General features: G+C 42.3%; 2 protein-coding genes across 4 annotated transcripts in view; one reads left to right on the top strand and one right to left on the bottom strand.

Moving 5' to 3' along the window:
• Positions 1 to 14,066, bottom strand: part of angptl1a (angiopoietin-like 1a) — a 16,003-nt gene extending 1,937 nt beyond the window's left edge. For both annotated transcript variants that reach the window (XM_060866730.1, XM_060866731.1), the window contains exons 1-3: positions 13,781 to 14,066; positions 3,246 to 4,119; positions 258 to 451 (exon numbers count right to left, since the gene is read on the bottom strand). In XM_060866730.1, the coding sequence (XP_060722713.1) occupies positions 258 to 451; positions 3,246 to 4,032 (981 nt within the window). In that variant the 5' untranslated portion in view covers positions 4,033 to 4,119; positions 13,781 to 14,066. The remainder of the gene's footprint in view (positions 1 to 257; positions 452 to 3,245; positions 4,120 to 13,780) is intronic.
• Positions 1 to 14,782, top strand: part of ralgps2 (Ral GEF with PH domain and SH3 binding motif 2) — a 94,240-nt gene that overhangs the window by 69,552 nt on the left and 9,906 nt on the right. The window lies entirely within an intron of this gene.

The raw sequence follows: 14,782 nt of genomic DNA, 5'->3' as shown, positions 1-14,782 counted from the left end.
TTGGTGGTTTCTTTGTCCCCTTTACGCATTCCACTTCTTGTCTTACTCATTCACTCTCTCACATCGATGCTGTAATTTCAGGCCTTTGAGTAAAGGAGACTGAAATACATTCTGTACTTTTACAATTGTATACCTGAATCCTGAACTGTCTGAGGAACCACTGATCTAGCTTTTGACCTGCTGGATCCTTATGATCATATTTGGAATGGCACCTACTTTCTTCAGAAAGAAGGTGTATTGTAGCTTGAAGTTCTTACCTTGTAGTTCTCCCAGTTTCTGAAGAAGTTCACCGAGCCGTCTTTTCTCCTCTGAAAGACGGTCCAGCCGCCGTTGTCCAATCCCTGCTCACACCAAGCCTGTATCAGCCTCTCACCACCCTCGGTCTTTAACAGGTACATCCCGCTGGTGCTGTGTCCTGCCTGCCAGACCTGGTAACAGTCGCGGAATGGGCCTATGTGAGAGACGGCGAGAGATGGAGAAACAATGAGCGATGGAAAGAAGAAAGATGCTGAGGAGAGAAATTATGAGAGGGGGAACGGGGATTAATGAGAAAAGAAGGACATTGAGTGAAAGAAGGAAAAGAAAAGGAGACAATGAGAGGGAAAGTAGTAGAGGGCAAGGAAAGGAGTATGATGGAGATGGAGATGGAAAAGGAAGTAGTGAGAGAGGGAGACACGGTGAAAGTGTGTGACACCTGAGTAAGAGCATTGCTGCAGCATTTACATGCCTCCTCCCATTCTGTACTAAGACCAGTCTGATACTAACTGCTCAAATCAGGAGTAGTGAATCACCACACACACACACACACACACACACACACACACAGTCATTTTACAGCCACAGCTTGTCATTTCTGTGTTTCACAACTCTTTGTAATTATCATTACTGGTATTATTTTCTCATCTATTCTTTTTATTTATTTATTTTCTAAACACGTCTCTATTGGTTTTATGTATTTAGAACACTACACATGTCTGTATAAGCACATACGGACACGTCACAGTCAAAAATTCAATAAAAATAGAGCATAAACACCCCCATGGCAGCGTGTGCTACAGTATGTATTCCTCACTATAAACCCACACGTTTCTTATTATAGATTAGCTAGATACTTCATGACTTCACTTTCCTAAAGCTTCTTCAGTGTCACCATTTTGAACAAACTCCAGAAACACCTTCCAGATGTCATAAAACTCAGACGATCTCTTCCTTACTTGGACATGCTTTATTTTTAAGTAATTTGTTAAACCTTCTATTTTTCGGATGCTCTTCATGGCTATATTTTTATAGCAAGAAAAAAGAGACCATTAGGCATTATCGTTATTTAAAAGGGTTTGGCATCTCAAAGTGGGAGGAAGCAAATATTAAAAAAAAAAAAAGGTTTTTCAGACAGATTAAAGGATCTGAATTAAAAGGTTTGCTTATATTTCACCTGATGTTCATATTTTAATGCAGTCAGTATAATCAAGTTGTGCCAGGTCTGTATATTTAAGATGCAAAAAAGGTTTATTATGCAAAATAAAATACAAGAAGCACAAGTGAAATAATCTATCATCAGTCATCACCTGTTATCTGCTATCTGACTCCGTGGCTGTGACCACGTTCCCGTGTGCAAAACACTGTCGGTGTTAGACAACATAGTGAAATGATTTCCTGCAGATGCAGGAAGGTAAAGCATATATACGTACTGTAGCTTCAAAATGCAGGAGCTCTTGCTCGTAATTAAGCTCCGTAGTCGTAATACACAAGACCTAGCTTCTATCTCTCTCTCTCTCTCTATCTCTCTATCTCTCTCTCTCATGCTTGCGTGCTCTCCGTTTCTCTTCCTTTCAGCTATTACTCTTAAGCTAAAATAATCAGTACTTTCTGGCTAAGCCAGGAAAAGGACTAAGATGGTGGGGGCCTTCTTGGCAGTATATCAGGTTTGCCTGTGTGAGTGGCTGTTTCCTGTGCTGAGAGAAACTTCTTAAGTAGCCATGGCCATGCTGAAGCAGCAGGGTGACCCAGCGTTGGTAGAGGCCGTGTGAATGAGGGATATTGAACTCACACAGTCAGGCTTTGTGCCAGACGCTTTTCGTCTCGTTTTCACAGCTGTGGTCCGGTCAGACGTGAGGACACCCAGAATACATCAGGATCGCTCGAGCTCCATAAGAATGATACGTCTTCATCCGTACTACCTCAGTCTCCCCATAGGGGTCTTTTTACTTTCTGGAAGTGTTGGTGCAGTGGTTGTGTGGCATAATCTGTGGTCCTAAACATATCCTTTTTTTGGCGAAGCGTACGGTCAGTCTACTGTAGGTCTGCTGTTAGTGGTCATTAGTAAAGAAGCATGTTCTGGAAAAAGATTCACACTGTATCACCAAGTAGGCGACGTGAATGTGAGGGCTTTGCGTAAGAGCCAGATGGAGGGACAGAATGAGGAATTGGCCGCTCTGACATAAAACGTGTTCCTTAATAGAAACTGAAATGTGCGTCTTCTGATCAAAGTGGAACTGGAGCTGAAGTGGTCATCCTAAAGCATGAAAACTCCGCTAAAAGAGTGGACAAAGGGTCTAAAATGCAGCACGGAAAGGTGGAGCGGTCATTCTGCTTTCATTAGTAAGGTGACGAGAGAGAGCGTGTCAGCTCTTTGTGGAAGACTTATCAGCCCTGTGTAGCAGCTGGTTCATATTCCTGTCTTTCTCGCTGTGCCGTGCACGAAACCCGAGAGGAGTGTGTTTATGTTCATGTGTGTGCAGTTTCTGTACATGATGTGCACGTGAGCTTTAACAGTCTTGCTGACTGACCGTCTGTTGGAGAGAGTGCATGGACGAGGTGTGTGTGTGTGTGTGTGTGAGAGAGAGTTTGGGGGATTCTGTGTCCTGTGTTATGTTATAACACAGTAAAAGCTTCTACATCATTTCTCCAGACATACTTGTGTGACTGCTGTCTGTTCTGTAGAAACATGGAAACACAGTTCATCCTGACCATCACACATTTTCTTTTACCCGTCTCCTTTTGTTTTTCTCTCTTACTTTTATATTTCCCCTTTTATCAAAGCTAAATCTGACCAGTTTGCTGGAATTTCTGGATTAATTCATTAAGTTAAAAATAAAGCCCTCACTGTGCTTTGGCTTTGTGATCAGGATTTAGAAGTGAGTAATGACTTTAACTATTTGTCTTTTTCTTCACACAAAAAAAAACCAAAACACACACACACACACACAGCTCCTCTCAGCACGCTCAAAGCTTATGAAGTATTTTACCGTCAGAGTTCAGGGTTCCCTGTGGTGCTGGCGGGATGCCCCGAGGGTCAGCGGTTGGAGGGACATCCATGCGTGAGCCACGTGGGAGGGCTCGGTTGTTGTGCTCTCTATGGATCTCGTTTGTGAAGCGGTTGTTGTTGACTGGGATAGTCTCGGGCACCACCTGCACCAGCGGTGGCACTGCAGGTAGCTCGTGGCGTCCGTACCCGCGCATGCAGTGCTCTTCCAGCAGGGAGATAAGCACCGACTGGTTGTTGACTGTGGCAGCCAGAGCACCGAAGCGTAGTTCCAGTTCCTTGTAGCGCGAGGCCAGGCGCAGCATCTCGGATGTTACGTTAAGCACCCGGTTCTCCAGCTGCACTAACTCCAGCGAGTTGTCACGCTTGCGTATTATTTCGTGAAGTAGCTGCATGTAGAGCTGTGTGACACGTGAGTTCATGTTGCGCGACTCCTTGCGCAGGAGCTTCATCTCGTTAACCAAGTTGCTGTCCACATCAGTCAGGAGCTGCAGAGTCTCAATCTCACGACGCTGCTTGGAAAGCACTTCCTTCAGGTCAGAGATGTCCATCCGTGTCACTCGATCCTTTTCTGGCTCAGGGCCTGTGGCTGATGCGCAGATGGGTCCTGTGATCTTCTGCTGGGGCACCAAGAATGTGTACGAGCACCTTTTAGCGTCATCGACTGGAGCCCGGCGGTGTCTGGACAGTCTCTCGTTGCCTGAGCGACAGCTGCCCAGGGCAGTGAGACAGAAGAGCACCATTCCCAAGTTCCAGGTTTTTACTCTCATGGCTGCTGCGCTTCTTTCTTCCTGGCCTGTACTTTTTTCTCCCTCTCAGTCCACCTCTGCACAGACCAAAAGAATGTAGTACCTCACCTAAAACGAGAAATACAGCCATCAGTATGCAGCAATTCACACTTGCCTCATATATATTTTTCATAGAGTTAAACTTCTGATTTCAGTGAGTTACTGTGCCGATGTGTAAATGGACACAACGGGCTCTGATTGGTTGAATGAGTTCAGGAAGTGAAGTGTTTTCTGTCTAAAGTGATGTGTTATCAGTCCCCGGTGTTTATAAGACGAATCCCACTAGCCGGCTGCTCTGACTCAAACCTTAGGAGATCAGCACGGCCCCTTATGGACTCATTTAGCTTTAATCTTCAGCCTCTTCCAACCACATTCTTTATTTATCCCATGGCCCTGAAGTGATTCATTAATAATTTTGTGCATTCGTCTTCAGTATCTTCACCTGCACTCATTATTTCATATCACACCATTTGATTTTTTTTCTCTTTTCTTTGTTCCGCTTCTCAGTGCCGGGCTCACGCTTGTTTACACACTGCTTGATCTGGCTCTGTAGCAATGAGCTCACGTCTGTGGACTTTACTACACAGTTTTCATGTTTACAGCTAGTTATCAGGCAATTCTGATTCACTGAATCAGGGAATTGATTCATCGATTCAGTGTATCTGATTCAGAGGTCCTAGAACTTTTTGATAATTTTAAGAAATTTCAATTTAAAGAAACTCCTCCTTAGTTTCCACCTTTCGTTCATACGTTTGCCTCTGAATTTTGTATTTAAATTGCTTTTCAGCTCTTTGTGAGTGTACGTTTACTGATCATCTTCTCTTTCTCTTTCTTACTTTCACCTTTCCTCTTTTATTGGACAAAGATTGGACTATTTTACTGCTAGTGTGTTGGATTTCTGGACTATTTTCTTTAAAAAAAGAAAAGGCAAATTTGATTCAGTGATTCACGGAAGTGATTCACTCTTTGATTCAGAGATATCTTTCAGAGATGTTTTAAGAAAATCTTTCCTGCAGCTACACAACATGATGTTTCAAAAATGTTCTCGTAACTAAAATGCAAAAAAAAAAAAAGATATGTAGCTTTTCTCTACTTTGCATCTCTCCGTGGTCTTTCTCCCACTTGTGTACAGTGTTGTATAAAGTACTAGAAAGCAACACTTGAGTAAAAGTACAAGTATTGTACTAGAAAAAGACTTTGGTAGAAGTGAAAGTTACCTTTTAGAATATTACTCAAGTAAAAGTCTTAAAGTATCTGATATTTACTGTACTTAAGTATCAAAAGTCATTTTCTGATATTTAATGTACTTAAGTATTTGAAGTAAAAGTATAAAGTAAAATTTCAGTGATTTTCAGTAGGCATAAGAGCAGGGACGGTTCTAGGGTTTCATCTTTAGGGGGTTTTAGCCCTCAGTGAGAATTTAAAACAAGAAGAGTTTTATATTATATATTATGTGACTACATAGTAAGCCAAAAGTTATGGTATTATTAAATGGCAAAAGTGGACACCAAAATTTTATGCATGATGTAATGATGCTAGTCTTGAATCAGATCAGTTCATGTATGTGTGCATTCTCTACAAACAGTGTGTCCAATGAATGCAGTCATTAATAAAAGAAATATTCACAAGACAAAGACCAAATCAATAAATGTTATTTTTATTTAGTATTGAATGGATTGTTTGCATTAATATTTTGTTTGTGCTACAACTCTGGTAATAAGAATAGTGAAATTTCACTGCTTTTGGTTGCCGTATTTGCGGCTTTCAGCCGTTTAACGTTATAGATAAACGCCTCCAGCTCTGACTGCGCGTGCACGTTGCGCGTGCCTTTGCTTCTCCGTAGAGAGTGCGTGCGCAATGCAATCTAGGAACAGTGATTCGCCAAACCACCCTTATTGCAGTCGCACACATTTCTTCTGATTTTATTTTGTAGTAACGAGTAACGAAGATGCTTAGTGGAAATATAGCAGAGTCAAAGTATACATTTTATCTAGGAAATGTAGTGGAGTAAAAGTGAAAGTTGACATCAATTTAAATAGCGAAGTAAAGTACAGATACGTGAAATTTCTACTTAAGTACAGTAACGAAGTATTTGTACTCCGTTACATTACAACACTGCTTGTGTACCTTTTCTTCATGAACCTTTCTTCATTCCCCTCGTGTGCTTTTCTTATACACCCTAAAATTACACGCAAACCTCATGCTCTTTAATGGCCTCTCACCCTTTCTTTATTTTCTCTTAGTCTATCAGTCTTGAGTTGCTGAGGACTGAAAAAATATGAAGGTTTTTATAGAACTCTACTGACCTGCACATAACAGACCAAACTGAACAGACCAGACCAAGGAGCACTGAATGAAAATAATTCATAACAATAGAAGGAGAAGTAAGCAGGCAGCAGGTAATAGAAGAGAAATGGGACTCAGCAAGGGGAAAAAAGGTGAAGTGGTGAAAATTAGGTGAGAATTTGAAGCCTGAGAGCAGCATGTGGATGTTAGTGTTGGCCAGTGTGCTAAACATCGTGCCTGAGACTTCACAGCTAGCTTCTGGCTTTCTGTGGGTTTTCTCTTTTACACATTATTCTCTTTCGATCATTCTGGGAGACTCATGCAGACTCTGGATCCTGAGACAACTGGATCGTTGGTGACTTTTTCATAGTCACACCGGAGAAACACGAACTAAATTTCTGCTCCGCAATCAATCGGAGTTCAGAAACAACATTAGGTAGAGTTTACATGAAAATATTACATTTCTCGCCATTGCTTATACTAAACATGTTTCTGATTCCTGGATCGAATTCTGTAGACCGAGCATGATCCGATTTATACCGTTAAACTTGATGAAGATGCTGGAGCTGATGGAAACACTAATTACAATATTAAATGTAGGTGATTACCACATGTATGGTAGAATAGCGTAGTGGTAATATCTCTGCTGTAAAACACCGCCGTTGTGGGTGTGATCCTCAGCTCAGGTGTGAGTTTGGTGTTTGAGTTCATTCAGAATACACACTCGGATCATTCCGGATGAATCGAAACGAATGCTACTCAATTCAATCACACACAACGTACGCATTGAATGAAGTCAACTGAGGCCCCTAATCCCAGTGGGCCTTATACCATTAATATATCGTCGCTGTCGGGCGGAATCCTCGTATCTCCAAAACCGTTATTTTTCAGGAAATTAAAAACACGCCGTACCTTATCTGCAGTGCACAGGGTTTAGTCCGCGTTGCAGTGGATCGTCTTGCGCTAAATCCCTGTCCTCAGACGAGCACCAGAACTAGCGGGGGTCAAGATTTTTTTTTCTTCGAGCCCAGTGTTTTGAAGACATTTACCTCAGAAGACGTGTTGATTCGTTGCGACTCTTCTTGAGGAGAAATATGCCGTGAAGCTCTCCCACGGAGTGAGGAAGAGGTGGACAGTTGAAGTGTCCAATGGAGTTATGAGATTTGCGCTCAAGCTATTTTCAAGACTTTAGCTTGGTTAATAACTTGTAAAAATAACAGACCCACGTGGGGACTGACCAATAGCATCGATATGTGAAAAAATATGAAACTGACCAAATTTGGACATACGAGGTTTCCGCCTGACAGCGACGATATGTGCATTTTTATCCAAATGAAATGGGCTGGAGGCTCACTTAAGTTTGTCGTATATTTTCCATTGCTGTGATTCTGTGAGCTGTTTTGATTGCCGAGTCCATGTGTCTGAGGTTAGAAATTTAGGGATGTCTGGTAAAGGGTATGTTAGACATAATGGAAGCTTTAGTCTTGCTAATAATAATGTAGTATCACAAGTCGTATTTTTTTTGTTGTATGTGCTCACAGGTGCTCCTCTTAAATCATGCTGATGAATCATACCGATTCCTGCCCGGATGTCTCAGTAGTCGTAATTCCAGCATTTCGGGTCATGCGGTGCTCCGTGTGCCGTTTCCATGGCAACGACTTTCCCGTTCCCTTGTATTTGTTCAGCCACCGTCAGCACATTTGATCCTCTCTATTAGCCTTAGGTCCGAGGCGACCTTCGCCGGTTGGGTGTGATTATGTTGTTCGTAAGTCGTAGGTCACCGTCGTCCCCAGCGTGTTCCAACACTTTCTAATTTGTAAAGTACTCGGCGATGAAGTCACCTGGCTGATTTTCAGGCCTTTAGAACTGAATCCGTTCAGTTGTTTCTGTTGGGCTCGGCTGCAGAAACATCGGTTATGGAAGCCATTAAAGATATTTTCCCCGGGGATGTGTTGTATTATTTTTTTATTTTTGGATAAGGAGACAGATTCCAGGTCTCTAAGACAATATAATTGAGGAAAACTCTATGCAAACAATGAACCAATCCTGTGGTAGTTTTAAAGGTTCACCACACGTACCAAGCTCTTTCTCTTACTGAACCGTGGTTTTGTCTTCTAGTCATCCGTCGTGAAAATAATCCCATGACAAATACGTGCCTTGTTCCTGGAAATGGAATTTTTGAATCATTTGAAGGGCTCATATTTTTTATTTCTTTACTGGTTAGATATTTTTATCACCCTGTTTGACAATAACGTTCGTATAATAATGTGTAATTTTCTATCTGGGATGAAAAGCCTTTTTTTTCGGTTCTACAGCAGTTTAAAGTGGTTTGACTTTATATATAAACAGTTGTTTTTTTGGTCCCGTTGTTGTTCTAGCATTGACATCGCTGCATCACCACCAGCATTTCCTTTTTGGCAATACTTCATTAGGACATAGTGTACTGAGTGCTTGTGGTACATGCAATGTCTTGATGAAATGCCTGTATGAAGTGAGTGTGGAGATTTGTGGAGATTTACTCTAGCCTGGTGTTTATCCCTCTGGTGCTTTATTAGTTGACTTTTGTTGTATTTACACAATCATACAGCTGTAGATTTAGTCAGTTGTTTTTGGAGGAAAAGCTTTTGTTGTAGAAAAAAGAAGTATGTATTTTCAAAATGATGTTTTATCTGAAAGATAAATGAGCTCTTTAAAGACATTAACGGACAGGCGAAGGTAGAAAGGTTTCCCATAAACGCAATCCATCTCGTGTGTGTGCGACGAGAGAGAGATGAGAGAGAGAGAGATGTGATTGTAAGAGAGAGAGTTGTGAGAGATGTGATTGTGTGAGAGAGATGTGTGTGTGTGAGAGAGGTGTGTGTGTGTGTGAGAGAGAGAGAGAGAGAGAGAGAGAGATGTGTGTGAGAGGTGTGTGTGTGTGAAAGAGGTGTGAGAGAGGTGTGTGTGTGAAAGAGGTATGAGAGAGGTGTGTGTGAGAGAGGTGTGTGTGAAAGAGGTGTGAGAGAGGTGTGTGTGTGTGAAAGGTGTGTGTGTGAGAGGTGTGCGTGTGTGTGAGAGAGTTGTGTGTGTATGTGTGTTAATAAAACACAAATGTTGTCTTTTGATGTTTGTGTTAAAATATCGATTTCACCATGAAGATGCTCTCGAGGAGACTTTTAGATTCGAGGTTGTAGGTATGAACAGTTTAAAGCTGTAAATATAGATGGAAGAGATTTTTGGTGGGAGAACATTTTTACAAATAATGAAATGTTTTTTTACAAATGGGACTTAAGATTGATGATATAGAAGATGATGTGATTGTCTTAAGACTCCTCTGAAGTGGGAGGCGCTTTAGACAGAAGAGAACACACACGCATATCAATGATGGTAAAGATGATATATGATCGAGAGCTCAGAGATGTTCTCTGTCCATCACAAATCTTTCTTGTAAATAAATTAGTAATATATTTTAGTTAAATAACTCCTAAGATTTCAGGCACTTCTGAGAAACCGATAATGGAATAAACACTCGTACTCATCATCAATATGAAGCCGTTCTTATATAACGAAAGTACAGACAGTTTCACTTTCATTCCTTTCTGTTTGTGTTGAACCCTGGTGTGTGTTTCTCTTTGCTACATTTTGTTTTGAGGAGGTAAAACACGCAGCACTCAAACTCGGATGCAGTACACGAATCGATCGCAGAGAAAAAAGCGATTCAGAAGTGAACGGAACGTGCCGCGTGTTTAGCGACGCGAACGTTACTCTGAGCCGAGCGAAGCACAAACTGAGCCAAAGCACAGAACACCGTGTTTTAAACTAGTCATTAATGAAATGGTGCAGCGAGATAATGAGCATGCTCTCTCTGCTCTACATGCTTTTATTGTTAGTTTACACACTTCTCCAAGTATTGTAGGCGTTTTTCCAACTTCATATTCGTGACTAATGAGTGAAGGAGATTGACGCACGGGTTTTCAGCCCTTCTCGAACCTCTCAGTCAACGGCTTTGTGCCTTTTTCGTTGTTTAATTATGTGCAATGAGAAAATAATCCAAGTTGTTTGAATTTTGCTCGGCGGACTGTGTAGGTTTCCTCACACTCTCTTGCGACGAGCCAAACAGCTGGATACAAGACGTCGAACAGGATGAATCCATTTACTAAAGTGTCATTAAATCTAATATTCACTTCCTGAGACTGCTGCATATTACATATTGAACACAAGTATACTGTATTTGCTTGATTAAATCGTATCGGATTATTAATACCTAAAGAGACGAGGTTGTTTAGCGCTAGTATGGCCGTGCTCCGTGTGCAGTCATCTTCAGCTCAGAGGTGAAGGCCTTGGAGTTTACTGCTACTCCTGGGCCGCTGAGCAGACGCCATAGACGTATACGTTCAGGTGCATTTACTGGACTGATAATAACTGTTTATGGTAGTGTTGCCTTCATACCGAATCCCGAGACGTTACTGCTGTGATTTAGTTTCTGTTTTTTTGATGAGGATTTGCTATTTTACTGAGAGTTATACTCAGTCCTCTGTAGACGTCCCTGGACACGTTGGCTGAGCGTGAACCACTTAGGATGATGATTATGATCCACTTCAAAATCCCATTGAATTTATCCCACGTGATTGTGTGCATGTCTACTTACTGATTTTGTGTGATCACAAACACACCTGAGTTATTGCTGACGGGTCAGGAGCGAGAGCCATGTGGACGAGCTTTGTTTATTTTTGTTCTAAATGTATTTCCCAGCCTTTAAAAGAATATCAGAGATTTCCAACATCTGGCCATCAGATTTTCCACAAGATGAGTCTTTTGGGATGGGATGGGATTGGTTGGGATGGGGTGGACACACACACACACACACACACACATGCGCACACACAGGAAAGAGCATTGAAAGACGAAAAAGAAGTGTTTTTTACATGAATGTTAACTTTAACTTCTAGTAGATGATACTGAACACATATATACACACACACACACACACACACACACACACACACACACACACACACACACACACACACACACACTCCCTCAGAATGGCAGCAGTAAGTGAACATTTCTCTCAGGGCCAGAGAACAGCTTCAGCATGAAGGTCTCTTATTCACTTTGGAGGAAACACTGACAAAATGAAGGATGGCAGGAGAGAGGGAATGTGGGGGTGGAGGGGTTTTGGGTGGAGCAAAAAAAAAAAGGCTCAGGAGAGTCGGTCCGCGTTCTCTTTGTTGCATATCATAGTCATGTGCTTGAATTTGAATAAAGTGTAGCAGGAAATCTAGTTTGGCAGAATACGGAGAAGGAGAGTGCGACATGAGGAATTTATGGACTGTGAAAATGGGGCACTTAGGAGCTTTAACCAGGTTTGGAGTCAGCACTCAGAGCTAAAGAGGAGTACAAAACAATCTTCATTCAGTTTGGGAAGCTGTGAATTTTGAGTTTCCTGCAAAAGTGAGGGCTTTAAACATGCTGTCAAAAGATTCACTTTTCTAATCACTTTCAGTAGCGAGCTGTTGAAGTCATCGGCTTTTACCAACCCCCAGATCTTCTAGGGTTACAGATTAAGCCCACTTGTGTGTGTGTGTGTGTGTGTGTGTGTAAGCAAGCCTCCCAAATGTTTACAGATGACTGTTGAACTAGCCATGCCAGGTTGGGTGATGTTTGTGTGTTTTGAATACCGAATTTGGTTTAAAAAAATGCTTTGAGGTAAAAACACATCTTGTGATGTGGGCCAGGATGTTAGCTTTTCTTTGGCAGGACCAGAAAACAACACACACACACACACACACACACACACACACACACAAAAACAATCTTCAGGACACAATACAAAAAATGTGTTCTAAGCAGGAAGCGATTCCTAACCATACACACAGCAGGTTACTTACACTAACACCCAAGTGAGAAATGTTTTAAAAAGTGTCATGACCTGCCTGCTCTCTGTTTATGTGCATGAATTTTTTTTTTACTGCCCTCACAGGGCACAAGTGTGTTCTTAACCTTTCACATTCTGCTCATTTTGTGTGGTTAGTGGTGTAAGTATCGTCGATCGTTAATAAAACGCTGTTTGAACCGTATCGCATTTTAACCTCTCGACCCTCAGCGCAGCATGATGAGATTCACGGTCTTGTCTGAGCGGTCTGTGTTAGTGTGTGTGTGTGTTAGTGTGTGTGTGTGAGAGAGAACATCATAAACACCATAAATAAAACAGTCCTGATATTGTGACATACAGCAGAATACACGCTCATGCATGTGCGTATACACAGCGAGTATCATATAACGGGGTCGGTTGGGTTCACGCACGTCTACGTGAGGAAGCGGTTAGTGTAAAATGTCCTTGTGTCTTTGGTGGGTTTATTTTTCTTCAAAAAGAGGCTTTTATGAATGGAGTCCTTTATCCCATCAACAACAGCAGAGAAACTCTTTGTACACAGAGCCACCAAGTGAGATTGGCTAAACATAGCCCACATCTCAGCACGTCATCTTATAGAAATGCAGATACGGAGTACACGAGCCACTAGAAACACACCGGCGTTTCACAGTTTATAAACTCAACAAGAGTTCTTACATAGTTAAAATCCCCTTTAAATGATGCTTGCAGCAATAAGAATTAAGCATAACCCAGTAACACACACATAGCATCGTATCCCAAAGCAAAAACAAAACAAAAGCCCAGCCGGAGGGAGACGAGTCTTTCTGCACCCATGACCTAGGAACTACTACTATCTCTCACATTCATCCACATCAGCTTGTTCCCCCCAAGGCTCCCCAGACAAGAGCGGGGAAGTTCTCCGAATTATTTCTCCTCTTGTTTTTCTCATCTTTTAAAAATTTTCTTTTCTTTTTTTTATGGCTTTGATCTTGACCTAGTTCTACATCACAGTTTTTTTTTTTCTCAAGCAGGACAACTGCTGTAATGTTAGCCTTGTGACCTGCGGAGACGCAACCCGGTACTTTATCACCCTGAGCTGGAGCACAGAGCGAGACTGAGAGAGAGAGACTAACAGAGGGAGAGAGAGACTGAGAGAGAGAGAGACTGAAAGAGAGAGATGGAGAGAGAGAGAGAGTGAGTAAGAGAGAGAGTAAGAGAGACAGAGAGAGACTAAGAGAGACAGAGAGAGAGCGAGACAGAGAGACAGAGAGACACAGACTGAGAGCGAGACAGACAGAGAGCGACCGAGAGAAAGAGAGAGAGAGACAGAGAGAGAGAGACTGAGAGAAAGAGAGACTGAGAGAAAGAGAGACAGAGAGACTGAGAGAAAGAGAGACTGAGAGAAAGAGAGACAGAGAGAGAGAGATGCGTGCACCTGAGAACTTTGTTTGTAGAAAACAACCAGAGCACTAAACATTGCATCATGTGAACAGCTGAGAGATAAAGAAGGGAGTAAAAAAAAAAAGGGAAAGAAAGAAAGAGTGTGAGTGTACAAAAGTTGTGTAAATGGAAGTAAAGCAGTGCACTCACTTTGAATCCTGGAGCTTTGTGTAGCGTGATCTCTCTGCGTGTGTGTAGATGTTCTTGGAGTTCGATCAGGTCTTCTGTTTGGCTGTCAACTCACACTGGCCTACAATCTGTGGAAGTCCTCAATGCTGCGCTTGTCTCACATATCCCACGCTTGAGGCCTCCTCCGCGCCGGAGCTCTCTTCCCAGAGACTGCAGGCGGCGAGCGTCTGCGGCTCTTCAGCGGATCTGGAGCCAAGACATGGCTGTGGAACTCCCAGCTGTGTTCTGGAGTCTGAGTCGCCCTCAGACGCCGCCTCTGTTTTTCACAAAGGATGGGGAGGTGAAGAAGCAAAGGCAAGGAAGAGGGGAGGGGAGGGGAGGTGAAGGGTAGGGAAGAGAAGGGAAGGGAGGTAGGGGCAGAGGGTTACATGGGTCAGGCTTTCTTTCTTTTCTTTTCTTTTTTTTAATTGAAATGGGAAAACGCCGAAAGAGTCAAGAGTCAAAAAGTTTTGACTCCTGTTTAATCGTCGTTTTTCCGGAGAACGACAAGGAAAGACAGACCTTCTCAAAACACGTCTAAGTGAGTTTTGTATAACGTGAGCCAAAAGGTGAGATGTTTGACATATGGTGTGAATCAGACTTAGTTTTTGTCAGCTGGCTGTGTTTCAGTTGCTCATACTGATATGCTGCAGGCTAGATTTCAGCAGCGCTGTCTAAGGCCAAAGGGATTTTCTGCGGTTTTTCACAGACGTTATGTAATCTGTGCACGCATGGCTCTGCATGGTTAGAGGTTTGTGCTCAGGTTTACTTTAAAACTTTACTTTAAAATTACAGCTGAATTACATCCTCTCCTCTGAGCTGGGATGAGACACGAACAGAACTCGCTCTCTCTTTTAACCGGGTGTTTGTCAGCCGGTCTGCTCACTCTTATTTCTTCTCATCACTGAGATTTGACGGACATTTTATTTTATTTCCCGACACTTACAGTACCATGTAAACCTACTGCAGGAGGAGAATTACAAA

Source organism: Tachysurus vachellii, chromosome 3 (genome assembly GCF_030014155.1).
Source record: "Tachysurus vachellii isolate PV-2020 chromosome 3, HZAU_Pvac_v1, whole genome shotgun sequence".
Classification (NCBI taxonomy): Eukaryota; Metazoa; Chordata; class Actinopteri; order Siluriformes; family Bagridae; genus Tachysurus; species Tachysurus vachellii.
Note: the sequence above shows the minus strand (reverse complement) of the source record. Positions and strands in the feature narration are given on the sequence as shown.